The sequence below is a fragment of the Mustela putorius genome, unplaced genomic scaffold (assembly GCF_011764305.1).
Source record: "Mustela putorius furo isolate JIRA1106 unplaced genomic scaffold, ASM1176430v1.1 tig00003846_pilon_pilon_pilon, whole genome shotgun sequence".
In the NCBI taxonomy this organism is placed as follows: Eukaryota; Metazoa; Chordata; class Mammalia; order Carnivora; family Mustelidae; genus Mustela; species Mustela putorius.
The window spans coordinates 17,995,075-18,015,398 of NW_025421999.1; the positions used below are offsets into that span (position 1 = coordinate 17,995,075).

Sequence of the window (20,324 nt, forward strand, 5' to 3'; positions counted from 1 at the left end):
AGTCCCGGGATCGAGTCCCGCATCGGACTCCCAGCTCCATGGGGAGTCTGCTTCTCTCTCTGACCTTCTCCTCGTTCATGCTCTCTCTCACTGTCTCTCTCTCAAGTAAATAAATAAAATCTTTAAAAAAAATAAAAAAATAAAAATAAAAAGCTAGTATATTTCACCCTTTAGATTGGCATTAAAATATAGAGTAATAGTCTGTGAGTTTGCCCAGTATAGAAATCAGATTTACTGGTTTTTAGTTTTCATTGAGTTTTATTAACAGTGTATGGATCCTAAGGTGGAATAGTTTGTAAAGTATTTTGGCCAGTTTTTCAGCAGCACTCTCCTTGAGAGCTTTCACAACTCTTGGATAGTTGCCATTAGTCTGTCTTCTTTCTAAAGCTGCTTTCTGAAGAGTAACCAGTCCTCAAAATAAATCCTTCAGATATGTCTTGTGAAATAATTTTGTAAAATAAGTTAGGAACTCCTCAATCTTACATAATGTGTTGAGGTTATCAGAAGACATTATTAAATATGTGAGGTGTTTTTTTTTTTTTATTGGCCTCGTTTGTATATGTATCTATATTGGCTAAAAATGTTATTAATTTATCTTTAGAAAATACACTTAAACATTAACAGTGTATTAATTAATTTGTTAATTGTGCCTCATTTGTGAAGTTATTTCCTTTATAAAGACAAAACATGGATTATCCTGTGTTAAATACTATGACATTGTTCGTCAGGAGTTTACTTCCTATCTCATTACAACTTAAAATTGTTGCTCATAAAAGAACTCTTTACGACTGATAAATCCTTAATATGTGCTAACATAATCAATTTATTATTTTAAATAGAACTAACATACTGGTGCATCATTTAAGACTTGTGTGAACTACTATTTCTGTGAAAGAATGGAACTTGATTTGTTTGTTATATAATTGAACACAAATGGGACTTTTTATTTGTAAAGATTGGGGGAGGCAAGTCAGACATGTAAACCATGTTCTTCTTGAAATTATTTCTGTTAGACTAACTTGTATGGATTTTACTTACGCATGTTTGACTTTTTTAATTGTCTTTTTCTCTCCTTTTCTTAAAGATGATACTTGTTGATGCCACTGTTATCATCCTCCTAGCAGAAGATAGTCCTACTGAGAAAATGAGCACTTTGATCATTCAGTCTTTGAACTTTAACCTTTGACTGGAAGTGACCTATAGGCAATGAAGACTACTTCCTTTTACTGCATTTTTACTCGTGTGCATTCTGGGCGCATGTTGATCGCTGGTTCAGTCCAGGCAACTGACATGCTTTTATTAGTCATACAGTATTAATGCAGGTGTCAGGAAATGTCAATATAATTCCATTTTTTATTTTTATTTTTTTAAGCTTTTGGAAAAGTTCCAGGTCCTCATGTATTGTGCAATAACAATGACTTCCTTGGCGGTTTTGGGACGTTCATTGCCGGCAATGGACGTTAAACAGGAAAAATTTTCATTAACTCCTGCCACCCAATAATTAATGCATGATAGGGCCTATGAAATGAACTTACTGGTTATAATGGGATTATAAATAAAGTGAGGGATCCAACATTACTTTGAAAGTCACCCCAACTGTTTATATTTGGATTCTATGCACTGTGATCCTAAGGTTTAACAGCATGAATTAACATGCGTCTTTAAAGGACTGTAATGAAAGATCATTGCGTATTTATTGAATTGTTTATATCTGCTGTCAAATTGTTTTGACATGGAAGGTTTTCAAGTAACATTGGCAGAGAGGTACAATATTGTTTATCCCTATGGTGAAAATAAATTCATTTGTTGTATATAGTTCCTCAATCTCTGGAGTAAAGGTATGAGTAAATCTAGGGTATGAACGGTTGAATCAAGGCTTGATCTTGGAAGTAAGAACAATGGCAGTGAGGATGAAACTGCTGCAGTCCTTAATTGGGGCTTGTTTGTACAGTAACGATTTTTCCAAGTAGATTAATCTACACTCTGTTACTTCCTGCTAGCCATCAGCATGAGCCCTACTGCCTAAACACTATTTCATTTATTTATGTTTGAAAAATCCATAAAGAGTTTTCATTTGCAATTTTGTTTCTTTTGTTATGTTTTAAGTCAAGTTTGAATGTTACAGTACTTCAATTGAAAAGCTTTTGTCAAGTTTTTTCTTGTAATTTTTTCTTTACTTGTAAGTATCATTTTGTCCTTTAATCCTGTACCCTAAAATAAGAAATACATTTTTGACAGAGGCTTAATGTTTTAACAAAAGAGTGTGGACATTTTTATTTTAAAATTTAGGCAAAAGTACACTCTAGAATGGTATGTTTGCTTATTTGTCTCACATAACCGTACAGTTTTTCCTGGAGGGATTTGTTTTATTTTGTTTTCTTGTTGTTGAAAAGACTTTGCTTACAGCTAGATAAAATTTTTCTATAGAAAAAAAAATTGTTGAAACGTCCAATTCTCAGTACCATGTAAGTTAATGATATTGCAACTAGGTTCTCTTTTTAAAAAGCAATTATGTATTTTATAAATTACCTTTTCACATATGCAAAAATCTGTTTCTACTACAATGTTATTTTTACTAATGCCTGTTGTTGCACTCTTTTTGACATATCCTGCAGTGAATAAATATATGAATCAATTTGGGCTTAAAAATAAAGGCCAATTGGCTGAAAGGTTTGAAGTATGTACCCCAGCAAAACATCCAATCAATAATTGGCAAGGAATATTTTCAAAATTGTTTTTAATCTCTGTATAGATGACATTTTGTAGCTTTGTACATGTTGTTAATTAAGGGCATATAATTTTACACTCTAAAAGTATAATTGCTGAACTCAGGGGTGGGTAGACTTCAAAAATATGTCTGCTGTAGAAATAACTTGAAAAAAAAAAAATTAAAACTATGGCCAGTCACCAAATTGTGGATACTGTTTATACTATAGTTAGCAAATAACACTTTTTAAAATTAAACACATTTTTTGTTCTTTCTTGACTAGATACACATAAGTTCTCATAATAGTCTATCAGTCTTATCATTTGGCCTGTTTAACTAAGACAGAAAATGTTTTTTGGGATGCTTTGAGCTACTCTTAATTTTTAACTGCTTTTTTAATATGAAATCTGCAGCGGCAAATTACGTATTTCTCATATTTTACACAACTGCTCCAAACTACTGATTGACTTGATCATTTTCAGGGGTGGGGGATCTTTCTCCGTATTGCTGGTCCACGTACTAAAATTCTTTTATAAAGAAATGACCTGTGACATTTAGTCACCAAAGGAATTAATATACCAGGTCAAAGATTAACAGTGCTGTCCTGTAGATTAATAGGTCTTATATAGCCTCAATTGAGTTTTTTAAAATAAAAGAAGCAGTATTTTAACATACCTCTTTCTCTACATAGAGATACCATAAAATAAAACAAAGTAGAGGAAAGTAAAGGAAACCAAATAATTTCAGTACATTTTATGGTTTAAAGAGAAGATAAGATGAAATACCTAAAATATAGGAATACCAACCATTCAGAATTTGCAATAAGGTAACACCTTATTCATTGCAGTACTCCCTTGAACTTAGGAATTACTGGAAACTCCTTTGCACTTCGATTTAATTAAGTTAATTTTAAATGTAAGTTAAACAATATTAAAAGACATAAGACGTTTACCTAAGTCTTTGCTCTAGAGAGGGCATTTAATGGCTTTGTAATAATAAAAAGAATATTTCTCTGTAATGTGTTGTTGAACAACAACCAGAATACCAAGAAAATGTACATAGGATTATGCTACTTCCCTCTTTCCTTGCTCCATGGGGCACTATCTGCTGCATAGGCCTACAGAATTATACTTTCATATTTAGACAATATGTACTCTCTATTTATTTATTTATTTATTTATTTTAAGGCCATTCTTCTGGTTTGCCAAATTCTATTAAGACAGTGATACATTCATTTCCTTATTTTGCATGCTTAGATCATGAACTTGGTGCCCTCTCAAAAATATTATGTGAAGTAGGTATTAATGCCATAGATTTTAAAGAAAGAAATGGTTTTCAGTTTTTTTAAGATAAATTTTTTAAAATAAATTTTATGGAATTCACCTCTAAAGGACTTAACTTGTAGTGGATGAATTCCTCCTTTTAGCTAGCAGGGAAATAAAGCTTTTTTTAATCCCCAAAAGAAAATGCTAAAATAGCTTTTATATACAGTTCATCTGGAGAAAGATCTTAATCCTTATTGTTTTGACTAGGTATATAAATATTTGGTATAAAATAACTAGGATAGTTTTATTAGTTTTTCCCTTCTGAAATTTTAAATATATGCAAATATATATCATTAGATTCCTGTGGCAAATAATAATTTCTTCAGATTCTAAAGCAGGTATCTAGTGACTGCTTAATTATTTCCAGATTGCATCAAAGATGAATTGACAAATAATGGAAATGAGTAGTGATATGCAAATGGTATGTAACCACATATTACTTGTTTCTGGTAATCAAGTCTTATTTTTTAAAAAGCCTATTGTTTTTGAGAATTGAGATATTTAAAACTTGTTAAAGCTTCTTCCTAAAAATAGATGAGAAGAGGAGGTACTGTATGTTCAGAAGTTTTTTAAATAAAGAATTCAGTGTCACTAGTTCTAAGCCTTTATGGTTACTGCTGCTTATATTTCTCAATCTCACTTTTATTTAGTTTTTTGTACATATTTTAGCTGAATGCTTAGGATTTATTAAGTGTATATAAATTGGTTTTCAAAAAGAACTGAGGCTTTCCCATATCTTTTCTGCGGATTCACTGTTAACAAAATCAGCTACTGCATGGTTCTGTGTTATGCTAATGCCTTTGCATGATTAAGATCTGTGAAGGTGTCTCTTAGTCTGCACCCCTTGGCCCTAATCCTCTTTGCAGTCTTTTGTTTGTTTTTATCTCTTTCATTTTTCTTTCTTCCTTTCTCTTCAGAGATGTCCAGTATGTCAGTCTTCAGCAGTTTCCCTAAGTTTTCCCCTCTCCTTCCTTACCTCTCTTCCTGTCTTCCTCCCTTTCTTCCCCTTTCCTTTTCTTGAGGTTAGGGAATCCAAAAGAGGAAGATTAGTGAAATTACATCAGAATTTTTTCTTTAAAAAGATTCCTTCCTACAAATAAAATACATAGAGTTTCTGATACCTAATTTCAGTTCATCAGTATGTGGCTAAATTTGTTGAATAATTGCTTAATAAATGAGCTGTTAACTAGTAATTTAGTTCCTAAATACTAATATTGAGGGCATTTGGTTTACTTTTTGGATGGTGACTGTCCCAAAGCCTAATTATTTCCCAAATGAATTAAATTATTTGTTTTGGTAAAAGTGTTTGTCCATTTAAGTTGCTAAGCCATTTTGAGATTTTTTAATAATTTGTGGGAACTTTTGTTTTCTCAGCATGAACTGTGTATTAAAGACAGGCTTGTATGCATCATTATCATTAGAGGCCTTTGGAGTCTAAACATGTACTTCAGACTTAGACCTTTATTCTTAAAGTTGAAGTTCTGCTCCTGACTATGGTCCTGTAATTGAGGTGTTTATTGGATTTTAATTCTCAAATGGTATTGGGACTTACATTTAGGGATGAATCTCCAGAATGGTTACATGAATGTCTTTTTTTATGAAAAATTTTTTATAAAACATTGTAATATCTGAAGACATTTTGAATATGTGGAAGGAATGCCTGAATAGAAGCTGGTATATTTTAAACATGAGTAAAGAACTAATTGAGCAAGTTGAGTGCAGTTGACAGTGAAAAAGAGAACAGTTTCTTGATGCATACATCGTCAGGGTTTTGTGAAAAGTTTGCTTCTGCAGTCATTCTGAGCTGCTTTCTCAATGGCAAAGCATGGTTCTGGGCTTTGGCTTATTAGTTGTGATATCACTTGTCAAATTTAGCAGTTAATGGAAAGATTGCATAATCCCACCTCTCTAATTTTAAAGTGGAAACAAGTTGAGTAAGGAATGTGGTTGATAGAAACCGTGAAAATCAAGTCTCTCTATAGTTAACTACAGATTATTTATATAAATATTGATTAGCAGGCTCGGGGTAAAATAATTATTTGAAAATATTAATATATCAGTTATCTATAGCCAAGAATTAAGTCAATGTTCAAGTTAAAATGGGTTTGTTGTTTTTAGTTGGTACCATTTTTCTCTCAATATTCAGAAATACGATTGTGCATTTTATTAATAGGAATGGAAGCTCATGCTTGAGGGTTTGAATAGGGTGGATGTATATATATTTTATAATTCAAGTTGTAAAATATGTAAAGCTACTGCTTTTTGAATAGAATATAAATGTTAAGACAAATCTATATATTATATATTTTTAAATACATGTATCAAACTTTTGTTAGTTGAATATAAATTACATTGTGTGCTTTATGGAATTCAGTAACTTTTAATAATAAAGCAGTTGTCATTGATTTATTTTATGTAGACTTGAATATTAAATTGAATAGATATTAAATCTCTTTGTAGTTTATAATGTAAAAATTTACTTATGTACTAGCTTCTCTTTACAAAGGACTGTGATCTACAAAGGATTGTGGAAACAGTAAAATGCCCATTTCCAAAGATAAGTGCAACAACATGAAGATAGTCACTAAAGCACTTGTGTATTTAACAGATAATGTTTACTTAGTGTAGCCTACTATGTCTTAGTGGTTCTTCATGCTTTAATTAATGAAATCCTGAGTAAAAGGTGGGTGTTTTCAGAAAAGGTGGAAATTGAGACTCAGGCACTTGCTTAGAGTTACCATGAGTCTGATGTTGCTGAGCTTTAAGTTGTATGATTCCTAAGGATATACTGTAGAGAACTTTGGGATGTTTTCCTGAATATCCACACAGATCAAATAACTTACTTAGGTGAGTGACTCCGGAAGCTATGGGAAGAGAAAAGGAGATAAGCAGAAGAAGGGGTATCTCTCTGCATCTCTGTTATTCATAGCAGGAAGAAATTTAATATTCTCTGCTGATTTCTAGGTTTTCTATTCACGGGGCATGTGCATGCCCAGGAGCACCTTACTCTTCACTGGGGCAGCTGTGCTATCATAAAACTACCTTATCTCAGCATGCTCGTTCTGCATCCCTCAACATTAGATGAGTAGCTGGTTAGATAAATGTAAGGTCCAGCTTCCTTTGTATTTGGACTTTGGTGACACTCTCTCCCTTTATTATAATCCTTAAAATAATTTCTACCTCTCATAGAAGCTTTAAGCCACTGTGAATAAGTGATTCTGTTGAAATCCCTGTATTCCTTAGTACTTTTCACTCTAACATATGGCAGAATTAAACTTGAACTGAATTGAAGTCCAGTGCTGCAACTCAGGGTTTTCTGTGCTTGGGTAATATGGACTAAGGCCACAGTGGTTCTATATCTGTCCTGGGAATTCCTGTCAATAAATATTTTAAATTGCTTATGAGATTTCTTTTTAATGTTTGCTTAAGGCAAAATATATAAGTGGGAGACCTGTGTGCTCTTTCTAATTCAGTGGAGTGTGGAAATGCTTTAATAATGAAAGTTGAAATAAGAAACTAAGGTAGAAATTATCTTCTCATATAGGTACTTGGCCTTCAAGGACCTACTGTGGGTAGATAAAACTCATCAGGCAAGAACGTAATAAGGATGGCTATATCCTGCAGAAAAGGTATCCAACTTAATATTAAAGTTTTTTATGTTTCTCCCCCCCCACACCCCCAAATACATATTTCTCTTCTTTCCTGTCACGATGGCATTTCTATCCAACCTAGTTATCCAGATGAAGAATTATCACTAGTCCTCTCTGACACTTTTCCATCATTAATCTCTATTGAGCCTGTCTTTAAAAAATATATATCTAAAATTTCTCCCTTCCCTCCAGTGCCATTGCCGGTATCCTGGTGTTCCCAGGCTGCTCTTCAGCCATCCACACACCTTGTTCCATATAAGTAATAGCAAAACAAGACTACCTGTACTTGGCTAATGTTCTTCCATGTTCCTAGAATGTTCATCATCTCTCTTTCTACCTGAAAAGTCTAGTTCAAATGTAGTTACAGGGTATCTTTGTCCTTCTTCCCTTCCCACTCCTTACCAGTTTTCTATCCTGGATTCTTTAATAAAAGGGACAATGTCTCAATGGTGCTTGTGTCCTCAGCATGTAGTATACAGTACCTATCCTATAAACTTTTAATAAATGTTTGTTAAATTAATTTGATTGTACTTGTATTTTTATACTAACTTTTCCCAAGAAACTTATTCAGGTGCTAGCAATTTTGAAACATAGATCTAAACCACCTATCTGTGTGAAGTGTCAAAGCAGAACACCCTATCCTTACTACCGCAGAGAGTTTGAAAATAACTACTTTGAAGTAAATCATTAACCATTTGTAACTGGTTTTATTTTATTTTATTAAAAAAAGTTTTCATATATTTTGCTGTACCTGAGGAAAATCAGTTACCTTGAATTATTTACAAATTAAGAATATAATTGGTTTAAGTTAGATATATTTGTGGAGACCAGAGATTATAAAGGTAAACCTAATACTAAGCTTAAAAACAGGCATTGAGCAAATACTTAGTACTTTTATGTTAAAAATGATGACAGATAAAAGAAAGCACATTATCTTCAAAGGGCCTGTGTTATAGGCAGGATAAGAAAGAAAAATAATGCAGCATCAAAAGTGATGAGCACTACAAGGTACAGCAAATAGCAGTTTTTGGTAATCACAGAAGTGAGTTGACTGCAAGAACTGTAATGACTTGAAAATTATAAACCTTGTGGGTAAGTTCTTGGCAAGTCCAATGACCCCAAGTACAGAAGCCCTGGGACAGGATATGCCTGTATGAATGCCGAACTAGTTGAAGTTGTGGCTCGTTCAGAGTAAGCCAGTGGGGGAGCAGCAGCCAAAGGCCAAATGATGTGTAGAACTTTGTGAGTGAGGGTAAGTTAGAAATTGGTCTTTCAGTTTCCATTAAACAGTGGAGGCTCTCGTACTCTGTTCCTTTCATCCTTAGAGCATTCCTTTATCAATTCTAGGAGATAATAAAGCTGAGCCACTGTGTCAGTGGCAGTATGGCAGGGAATGTTGCCCAGAAAATAAAACCAGGAGTCTGAGCCACTATACCAACATCCCACCCATCAGAACTAGTTGAAACCCAGAAACCAGCAGAGTTCCATCCCCAGAGTAAAGGGCCCCTGAGGAAACAATCCTGTTGAGATGTTCATCTTGGAATGGTTCAGGGAATGTCAGATTTTGAACTTGGATTGAGGTGACGTCTCTGGCAGTGTCCTCAGGAGGCAAGGAGTAGATGAAAGTTTGAAGACCTAGGAAGAGAATAGCTTCCTCCACTTACTATACTTAAAAATGATTTATTTTAATACAGTGACCAATACACAAAGGTCATCCCTTCCTCCACCTCCCCACCCCAAAGATTTTATTTGACAGAGCACAAGTAGGGAAAGCAGCAGGCAGAGGGAGAGGGAGAAGCAGGCTCCTGCTGAGCAAAGAGCCGGATGTGTGGCTCTGTCCCAGGACGCTGAGATCAGGGTTATTCCTTCTAGGAAACAAGACATTATGGAACAATAGACCTAGAAAGCACTGGAGGTATGGAGGTGGAGGGGAGTGACAGGATCTGATACAGTTTACTGCTCTGCATACCATATCCTGTTGCAAACTTTTAAAGAATAAGGAACTGTCTTGTTCATCTTTTTTTTTTTTTTTAAGATTTTATTTATTTGACAGAGATCACAAGTAGGCAGAGAGGCAGGCAGAGAGAGAGGAGGAAGCAGGCTCCCCGCCGAGCAGAGAGCCCGATACGGGCTGGATCCCAGGACCCTGGGATCATGACCTGAGCTGAAGGCAGAGGCTTTAACCCACTGAGCCACCCAGGTGCCCCGTCTTGTTCATCTTTAAAGCAAATACTGAGTGCCTACTGTATCTCAAGGAGCTTATGATCTGGTAGGGAAGACAAATGGTTAATTAAAATAGTGTGCCAGTTGGTGTGATAGGCTAATCAGAGTGTTGAATGAACATCAAGGCGAGGACAGCCAACACTGTCTTAAGTTCAGATGAGAATTCCCAGGGGAAGTGGTGGGCATTTGCTAGGCAAAGTTGGGAGAATGAAAATGAGGGCATCCGAGATAAAACGCACAGGAGGTACCCAGGGTGAGAGAGAGCAGTGTTTGGAGCATTGCATTTGGATGAGGGAATGGTAAAAATAAAATGGAAGATGAAACTAAAGCTAGAATTTGAAAGACCATATTAGTGGAGTTTTGATTTTATCTCATGGTTGACAGGGACTGATGAGTTCAGATTTGCACTTAAGAGACATACCTTGGCTGTAGTCCTGGAGAGTGAACTTGAAGGATCAGAAAACTGGACAGTTAAAAATAAGAGACCATTATCAGTACCAGACAAATGACGATTTGAATTTATTATAAAGTATTGGCATAAAGATAGACGTATCAGTGGAGCAGAAAGGAGAGTCTAGAAATTGGTTTTTAACAAGGTCCTTGTAGGGGGGAAGAGTAGTCTATTCAACAAATGGTACTAGAACATTTGAAAAGCTATTTGTAAAAAAATAAAAATAAAAATCTTCTATACAAAACTTAGCCCAAAATGAATCATACACTCAAAGAGTAAAACTGAAACTTCTTCAGGTAGACAGAAGCTTTGAGATCTTGGATTTGGCAAAGATTTCTTAGCCATGAACCAAATTACTAAAACCGATTGATAAATTGGACTCAATAAGATTTAAAATTTAGGTTTTCAAAGGACAAATTGAAACACCAAAACAGTATAGTTGCAAAATATATATATGATAAAGACTTATATTTAGATTTTTTTTAAAGGATTTTATTTATTTATTTGACAGATCACAAGTAGGCAGAGACAGAGGGGGAAGCAGGCTCTCTGCCAAGCAGAGCCCAACATGGGGCTTGATCCCAGAACCCTGAGACCATGACCTGAGCCAAAGACAGTTGCTTAACCCACTGGGACACCCAGGTGCCCCAGACTTGTAGTGAGATTTTTAAAAAGCTCTTAGGATATAATAACATGAAGCAAAAAAACCAATTTTAAACTGTTTGTGAATTTTTTTACTTGAACTAACCTGAAGCAAATACAGAGATGGCAAGTAAATAGATGAAAAGCTGCTGAGTATCATTTGTTATTAGGGGACAACAGATTAAAAGTACAAGATAACCACTGCACACTTGCTACACTGACCTTACCAAGTTTTGGCAGGATGTGGAGTAATGGGAAGTTTTCTATACTACTGATGGCAATGTGAAATTGTATAACCACTTTGAAAAACTATCTGGTAGCTTTTTAAGAAGTTAAATATAGGGCCCCTAGGTGCCTCAGTCACTTAAGTGTCCGACTCTTGATCTAAGCTCAGGCATTGATCTCAGCATCATAAGTTCAAGCCCCACATTAAACATATACCTACTACACAAATCAGCCATTTCACTCCACACAAATACTTGTACAGAAGGGTTTGTATCAAGTTCGCAAAATACCCAAACTGGAAACATTCCAAATGACCATCAGTAGGTGAATGGGTAGCCAAAGTGGGATATCCGTACATCAGAATACTACTCAGCCATAAAAAAGGGATAGAACATTGATACATTTATATTATGCTGAGGTAAAATGCCCACACAAAAAGTATACTATATTTTTATTTAAAATTCTAGAAAATGCAAATTTACGTATAGTGACAAAATCAGAGAAGTGTCTGCCTGGAGATGTGGGGTGGTGGGAAAAACCATTTGGAGGTGATGGGTATTTGATTATCCTGATTTCACAGGTGTATATGTATGTCAAAACATTAAATTCCACACTTAAGCATTAGTAGTTTACTGAACATTATACCTCAATTAGAATTAGGAAGTTTTAAGCAATAAAGACAAAGGATGGCAATGGCCTGAAGTCGAGTATAAGAAAATGGACGGCTCAACCATCATCAGTTTGCCCAAGATGATAGCTTAGAAGTGATGGAGCAGGAATTGAAGTCTGAATCTGACTGACTCCAGAATCTAGGCTCTAAGTCAATATGCTTATACTTAACATGAACCCCGTATTTTTGGCTTGGACAACTGAGAGGAGGCTGATGACTTTCACCAAAACACCAGGTGAGGGGCAGATCTGGGGGAGGAGATGTGTTTGTACTTCCTCATAGCACCAAGTACAGTAGCTTATATAGTCAATGAGTAGAGATGTAAGCTGAAGTTTTTATGTGGCAATGCTAATGAAACAGTGATATAATTTTACTTAGGTCATGAGCTTATTGCCTGTTGACCTACAGCTAAAAAGGAATTTAATATTTTCTAGGCTAATAACCTAACCAATGAATTAGTTATTTCTTAACATCTTTGAAGTGATCACCCCTGACTACGTTCACTGATGGGAATTAACTCAGAAAATTACTGCACTTTTGAATAAATCTTATTAGAAAGTTATTTCTTTCAGACTGAAGTCTCCTTACATACTATCTGACCTGGATTAAAGAGTGTCCCCTTAAAAGATAATGCTGAAGTCCTAACTCCCAGTATCTCCGAATGTGACCATATTTGGGAATGGAATCCTCGAAGATGTGATTAGGTAAGGTGAGGTCATCCTGGAGGAGGGTGGACCCTAATTCAATATGAGTGATGTCCTGCAAATTGGAGAAGACACAGAGACACAGGCACTTTGAGGGGAGAATGCCACGTAACAATGCTGTAATGCACCTACAAGCCAAGGAACACCAGGGATTGCCGGGAACCTCCAGGAGCTGAAAGAGGCAAGGAAGGATTTGTCCCTGGAGCCTCTGGAGAGCATGATCCTGCTGATACCTGATCTTGGACTTCGTGCTCCAGAACTGTGAGAGAATAAATGTCTGTTGTTTTAAGCCATTCAGTTTGTGGTATTTTGCTACAGCAGCTCTGGGAAATTAATCATACACTTTCTAGCTCTTTTTCCCCAATTCTACCTTCTGGAGATACATGGAATAAGTTTTGGTCTCTTCTCCAGATATTTCCAGATGTTTTGAAAACATGTTTTTGTTTGTTTGTTTGTTTCAAGAAGATATCTCCCTTGCTGGTTTTTTACATGATACATTTTCTTTATTTCTTTTTTTAACGATTTACTTTAGAGAGAGAGCACAAGTTGGGGGAGGGGCAGAGGGAAAGCACTGAGTAAGGAGCCTGACACAGGTCTCAATCTCAGCATCCCAAGCTCATGACCTGAGCAAAAAACAAGAGCTTGATGCTTGACCTACTAAGCTACTAGGCGCCCCCAGAGAATACATTTTAAAATAATTTCATTCTTTTGTAGGGTCAAGATGCCTCAAAGTGTGGTTATCAGAACCGATCTTACTACAAATAGTTTGATCTACGAAACAGAACAGAATTTGCTCTCTGGTTTAGGTCAGGAGTTTTTAAGCTCTTTCTCAGAGCTCTAGGAATTTCTTGGATGTACTTCAGGGCACACTTAAATATATCTCGTATAGGGGCGCCTGGGTGGCTCAGTGGATTAAAGCCTCTGCCTTCGGCTCAGGTCATGATCCCAGGGTCCTGGGGTCGAGCCCCGCATGGGGCTCTCTGCTCAGCAGAGAGCCTGCTTCTTCCTCTTTCTCTGCCTCCCTCTCTGCCTACTTGCGATCTCTGTCAAATAAATAAATAAGATCTTTATATATATATATATCCTATAAATTCTGCATAATATTACATTAGGAGAAGGGATTTGCTATTTAGAACTTGTTAGTTCTAAATAAAGTTCTAAATAGCTCTAAATAAAGAACAAGTTTGGAAAACAGTAGTTTAGACGATACTTTTAATAAAGCTTAAGATTTAATCCACTTTCTTAGCCACGCCCCATGATTTTGATCAGTAAAAGGTACATCATTGACTTTTCTTATATCTACGTAGGGTTGTTTTTGGTTTTGTTCCATTTGTTTTTTGCGGGGAGATGGGGTCCACTTAAGTAGGTTACTTATTCCCATAAGATTTTACTTTGTTCAGTTCCACCATTCTATTGGGCCTTGTGTTTTTTGTTTTTTTTTTTTAATTCCATCATGTGCTATACTCTCTCTTCCTTCTCTTTGGTACCACACCTAAGAATTTCTATACCTTTCCAGTGTTTAAAAAAGCAAGTAAGACATACAGCATACAGTAAGCCTACAGCATACTATTTAGTGTCTGCAGCACAGTGTGTTCTTTAAACCTTTTAACTACTCTCTGCTATTTTGCTACCAAACCTCAAACTATGATCTGTCAGGCCACGTTTCTATATAGTTGATCAAAGAAAGGAAATGCTGGTTATTCTGGTGCAACACATTCTTGGGGAAGTTATGCTGGTTCCAAATGGTCGTTTCTTTAGTTTCTATTTGAATAACTGAATTCTACATACTGTTTTGTGATTTCTGATCTGTTGAAATATGCACGTTCCAGTCTTAAATAAATAGATATATGTATGTTTATAATATATAATCTCGAGTGACCACAAAGTGGGTGTGGCTGCTGGTGGGAGTGCACCACCTTCCTTCATGAAATAGCCTGCTGGTCAGCTTCAGTTAGTGCGGTTGGCTGGTTGGTATCCTCCAACTGTAGCCCTTCAGGATCCACCTCAGATGTAGAGCCTAAATCACACTTTCCCCAAGCAGCCCTCAGCCAGTAACATGGCCTGGCCGTTAGTACTGAATGTGGGACTTCTCTAATAGGTAATCCTTGTTCTATCTAGATTTTCCCATTAGACCAATAAGACCTTGTCATTTCTGCATCTAAGACTGATGCTTTGCCTACCCACACCTACTTCCTCCCCTCTTTCCCTTCACAGGCTTCAGATCTGCATCATAGTTTTTTCCTTTTTTTTTTTTTTTTTTTTTTTTTTAAGTAAACTCTATACCCAACATGGAGCTCAAACTTACAACCCCAAATTGATTTTGTCTAATGCTTTTTCTCTATTTTTATCTTTCATTCTATTAATGTGGTATACTACATTTATTAATTTGCATATGTTGAACCATCTTTGGACCCAAAGGGTGAATCCTGTTTGATCATAGCGTGTGATCCTTATCATATGCTGTTGAATCTCATTTGCTGAGATTTTCTTGAGAATTTTTATATATTTATATATCTGTATTCATTATTTCTTGTAGTGTCCTTACTTGGCTGTGGTATCAAGATAATTCTGGCCTTATTGAGTTGGGGAGTGTCCCTTCCCCTTAAATGTTTTGGAAGAGTTGAAAAGGATTAGCATCAGTTCTTCTTTAAATGTTCAGTAGAATTCCCCTTGGAAACCATATGGTCCTGGACTTTTCATTGTTGGGAAATTTTGGGTTACTTATTCAATCTCTTTACTCGTTATTGGTATGTTCAGATTTTCTTTTTCTTCATGTAAGTTTAGTCTTTGTAAGTTGTGTGTTTCTAGGAATTTATCCATTTCTTCTAGGTTATCCAGTTTCTTGGCATATCGTTATTTTTTTTAAAGATTTTATTTATTTATTTGAGAGAGAGCATGAGCGAGGAGAAGGTCCGAGGGAGAAGCAGACTCCCCACGGAGCTGGGAGCCAGATGCGGGACTCGATCCTGGGACTCCGGGATCATGACCTGAGCCGAAGGCAGTCGTCCAACCAACTGAGCCACCCAGGCGTCCCTGGCATATCGTTATTAATGGTAGTCTCTTAGGATCCTTTTTTTCAGTGTTATCAGTTATGATGTCTCCTCTTTCATTTCTGCTTTTATTCAAGTCTTCTCTTTTTTTCGTCTATCTAAAGGGTTTTTTTTTTTTTAATCTTTTCAAAATATCAGCTCTTAGCTTCACTGATTTTTTTTTCCTATTGTTTTTCTAGTCTCCATCCTGTTTATTTCTGCTCCAGTCTGTTATTTCTTCCCTTTTGCTAACTTTGGTATTAGTTTGTTCCTCTTTTTCTAGTTCTTTGAGGTATAAGTTAGATGTTTTATTTGAGATCTTTTTTCTAAACGTAGATCTTTATCATTATAAACTTCCCTTTTTGAACTGCTTTTGCAGTATCCCATAAGGTTTGGTAAATTTTGTTTCTTTCCATTTTCATTTGTGAGCTCAAACTTACAACCCCAAATTGATTTTGTCTAATGCTTTTTCTCTATTTTTATCTTTCATTCTATTAATGTGGTATACTACATTTATTAATTTGCATATGTTGAACCATCTTTGGATCCAAAGGGTGAATCCTGTTTGATCATAGCGTGTGATCCTTATCATATGCTGTTGAATCTCATTTGCTGAGATTTTCTTGAGAGTTTTTATATATTTATATATCTGTATTCATTATTTATTTCCCTTTGACTTCTTTTTTGGTCCATCGGTATATTCAGGAATATGTGTATAATTTACACATTTTTGAGTTTTCCAGTTTTCCTCCTGTTTTATTTTAATTTTTTAAAAGATTTTATTTGTTCACTTAGCAGAGTAAGAGAGCATAAGCAGGGGAAGTGGTAGGCAGAGGAGAGGGAGAAGCAGCTCTCCTTCCCTCCCCTGCAAGCAAGGAGCCCAAAGGAGGGCTCTATCCCAGAACCCTGGGATTATGACCTGAGCTGAAGGCAGACACCCAACTGACTGAGCCACGCAGGCACCCCTGATTTCTAGTTTTATACTATTATGACCAGAAAATATACTTTGTATTATTTCATTCTTCTGAAATTTGTTAAGATTTCTTTTGTGGCCTACCATAGGATATATTTTAGAGAATGGTCTTTATGTGCTTGACAAGAATGTACATTCTGCTGTTGGATGGAATGTTCTGCACAATGGACTGTTAGAGCCATTTGGTTTAATACTTTATTTTTTTTTCTTTAAGTAGGCTCTATGCCCAACATGGGGCTTGAACTCACAACCCCAAGATCAAGAATTGCATGTTCTACAAACTGAGTCAGCCAGGTACACCTCCATTTGGTTTAAAGTATGACTCAAGTCTGTTTCTTTATTGATTTTTTGTCCAGATGATCTATCCATTGAGGTCCCCCACCATTATTGTATTGCTGTATATTTCTCTCTCTCTCTCTCTTTTTTTTAAGATTTTATTTATTCCTTAGAGAGAGAGAGAGAGCACAAGCAGGGGGAGAAGCAGAGGGAGAGGGAGAAGCAGGCCTCCCCACTGGTCAGGGAGCCTGATGTGGGGCTCAGTACCAGGACCCCGAGATTATGACCTGAGCTGAAGGCAGTCACTTGACCAGCTGAGCCACACAGGTACCCCTTGTTGTGTGTTTCTCCCTTCAGATCAATTACTATTAGCTTAATATACTTAAGTAAATAAGTTTATATATTTAAAAATATATTTAAACTTAATTTAAAAATATATTTAAGTATATATATGATTTGGGGTGCATATATATTTATAATTATTATATCTTCCTGATAAAGTCACCTCTTTATCATTATATAATGACCTTCTTCATCTCTTGTTACAGGTTTTGACTCAAAGTCTATTTTGTCTGATAAAAGTGTAGCTACTATGATCTAGTTTCCATCAGCATGGAATATCTTTTTCTATCTTTTCACTTTGAGCCTATGTTTGTCTATAAAGCTGAAGTAAGCCTTTTGTAGGTGGCATATAGTTGTGTCTTCTTTTTATTCATTTAAACACACTCTTTTGATTAGAGAATTTAATCCATTTACATTTATAATAGTTATTGATAAGTAAAGACTTATGAATGATATCTTACTATTTTCTGGTTGTTTTCTAGTTCCCTTGTTTTTTTCTCCCTCTCTTGTTACCTTTGGGATTGATGATTTTCCATACTGATATGCTTTGATTCCCTTCTATTTATCTTTTGTGAATCTACTGTGGGTTTTTGCTTTGTGGTTACCACTTACATAAAATATCTTGTAGATATTACAGTCTATTTTAGGCTGGTTACAGCTTAACTTCAGCCATGTACTCTGCCCTTTTATCCCTCCCCTTTTGTTTTTGATGTCAGAATTTAGCTTCTTATATTGTGTATTCATTAACAAATAATTGTAGCTATAGGTGTTTTTAATACTCTTGTCCTTTAGCCTTTATCCTAGAGTTAAGTGATAAACACACCACCATATTACTAGGTATTATAAGGTATTAGGTATTCTGAATTTGACTATATACTCACCTTTACCAGTATGTTGTTTATTTTCATACATCTTCATGTTACTATTTAGTAGCAACTTGAAGAACTCCTTTCAGCAGTTTTTGTAAGGCAGGTCTAGTGGCAGTGAATTCTCAGCTTTTCTTTGTCTAGGAGGGTCTTTATCTCTCCTTCATTTCTGAAAGACCACTTTGGCAGATCAGCTATTCTCTTTTGACATTTTCTTTCCCCAGCTCTTTGAGTATATTATCCTACTCTCTCCTGCCTGTAAATTTTCTGCTAAGAAATCTGATTATAGCCTTATAGAGGTTCTCTTGTAAATTGCAAGTGTCTTTTCTCTTGCTGCCCTTTTTTTTTTTTTTAAAGATTATTTATTTATTTATTTATTTAAGAGTGAGAAAGAGAATGAATGTGGGGGAGGAACAAAGGGAGAGGGAGAAGTGAACTCCCCACTAAGCAGGGAGCCCAATGCAGGGCTCAACCCAGGACCCTGGGATCATGACCTGAGCTAAAGGCAGACACTTAACTGACGAGCCAGCCAGGTGCCCCTCTCGCTGGTTTTTAAGATTCTCTCATCTTTTATTTTTAACAGTTCATTATAATGTATCTTGAAGAAGATCTCTTCAAGTTGAGTTTTTTGGTGACCTATAAGCTTCATGAACTTGGATATGCAAATCTCTTCCCAGATTTGGGAAGTCTCAGTCATTGTTTCTTTAAAATAGCTTTCTGACCCCCTTTCCCTGCCTTCTCTTTCTGGAATTCCAATAATTCTCAGATTGTTTCTTTCTACTGTTTCTTATAGATCACATGGGATTTCTTCACTCTCTTTATTCTTTTCTTTGTTCTCAGACGATGTAATTTCAAAATTCCTGTCTTTTAACTCCGATTCCTTTTTCTACTTGATCCACTGCATTTTTTAAATTTCATTCATTATATTTTTCAGCTCCAGAATTTCTATTTGATTCTTTTTTTATGGTTCCTGTTTTTGTAAAGTTCTCATTTTTATTGTATATATATATTTTTTAAAGATTTTATTTGTTCATTTGACAGAGAGGAGATCACAAGTAGGCAGAAAGGCAGGCAGAGAGAGGGGAGGGAAGCAGGCCTGCTGAGCAGAGAGCCTGATGCTGGGCTAAATCCCAGGACCGGGAGACCATGACCTGAGCGGAAGGCAGAGGCTTAACCCACTGAGCCACCGAGGCGCCCCTTTATTGTATATTTTTTATATAGTTTTCCTGATTTTGTTATATAGTTTCCTGATTTTTTGTTGAATTGTCTTTCAGTATTTTCTTGCAGCTCACTGAGCTTCCTTATAACAACTGCTTTAAATTATTTATCTAATAAGTTGCAGATCTCCGGGGCGCCTGGGTGGCTCAGTGGGTTAAAGCCTCTGCCTTCAGCTCAGGTCATGATCCCAGGGTCCTGGGATCGAGCCCCTTATCGTGCTCTCTGCTCAGCGGAGAGCCTGCTTCCTCCTCTCTCTCTGCCTGCCTCTCAGCCTACTTGTGGTCTCTGCCTGTCAAATAAATAAATAAAATCTTAAAAAAAAAAAAAGTTGCAGATCTCCATGTCTTAGGGATCAGTAACTAGAGTATTGTGATCCGTTGGTGGTGTCATGTTTCCTTGACTTTTCATGTTCCTTGAAGTTTTACATTGTTGTCTTTGAATTTGAAGTAACAGTCACTTCCTGTAGTCTTTTCTGCCTTTGAAAGAAAAATACCTTCTGTCAGCCCTGCTAGGGATTCTAAGGCTTTCTCAGAGCTTCTATAGGTACACATGCTCCATGCTTCTGGCTCCGACTTGTGCAAGAATTTTTAAGCTTGTATACTTTCTCTCAATTCTGCAACACACCATGCTGACAATGCTGACAGCCTTTTTTTTGTTTTCCCAAAGTTGGAGCCAAAGCTCTAGTTTGTATTCTCTCCCTGGCCCGTAAATTCAGGCCAGCTTTCTGTGTATGCTCACCAGCCATCTTCCAAAGTCTTCTCTCATCACCACCATTGGAAGTATGCATGGGAACCCAGTTGCAGCAGGGAGGGTGTTGTGGGTGAGGTATGTGGAATGTGGAGGTGGTCGTGGGCCAGTTGGGGGGGGGGTCTATTTGTGAGGCATCCCCAGTGGTTCATGGGTAGGCTTCTTGATGGAATCTGTTTTGCCACTAGTAGGATCCACTTGCCTTTAATGCTTTCCTTTGAATTACTATGGTATACTGTAGAGAAAGAGAATAAAAGACTCAAATGAAGTGAGCAT

At 36.2% G+C, this 20,324-nt stretch overlaps 1 protein-coding gene across 2 annotated transcripts in view; it reads left to right on the forward strand.

Moving 5' to 3' along the window:
* The window catches only part of UBE2W (ubiquitin conjugating enzyme E2 W), an 87,858-nt gene extending 74,968 nt beyond the window's left edge, over positions 1–12,890 (forward strand). The window contains exons 6-7 of one of the 2 annotated variants that reach the window (XR_006601517.1): positions 1,085–7,661; positions 12,466–12,890. Coding sequence is in view for 1 of the 2 variants with exons in the window: in XM_004762344.3 (XP_004762401.1) it covers positions 1,085–1,098 (14 nt within the window). In the remaining variant the exon portion in view is untranslated. Of the gene's footprint in view, positions 1–1,084; positions 8,203–12,465 lie in introns of those variants that run through there. The other variant, XM_004762344.3, reaches the window with a different exon arrangement.
* The last annotated feature ends 7,434 nt before the right edge of the window (positions 12,891–20,324 follow it).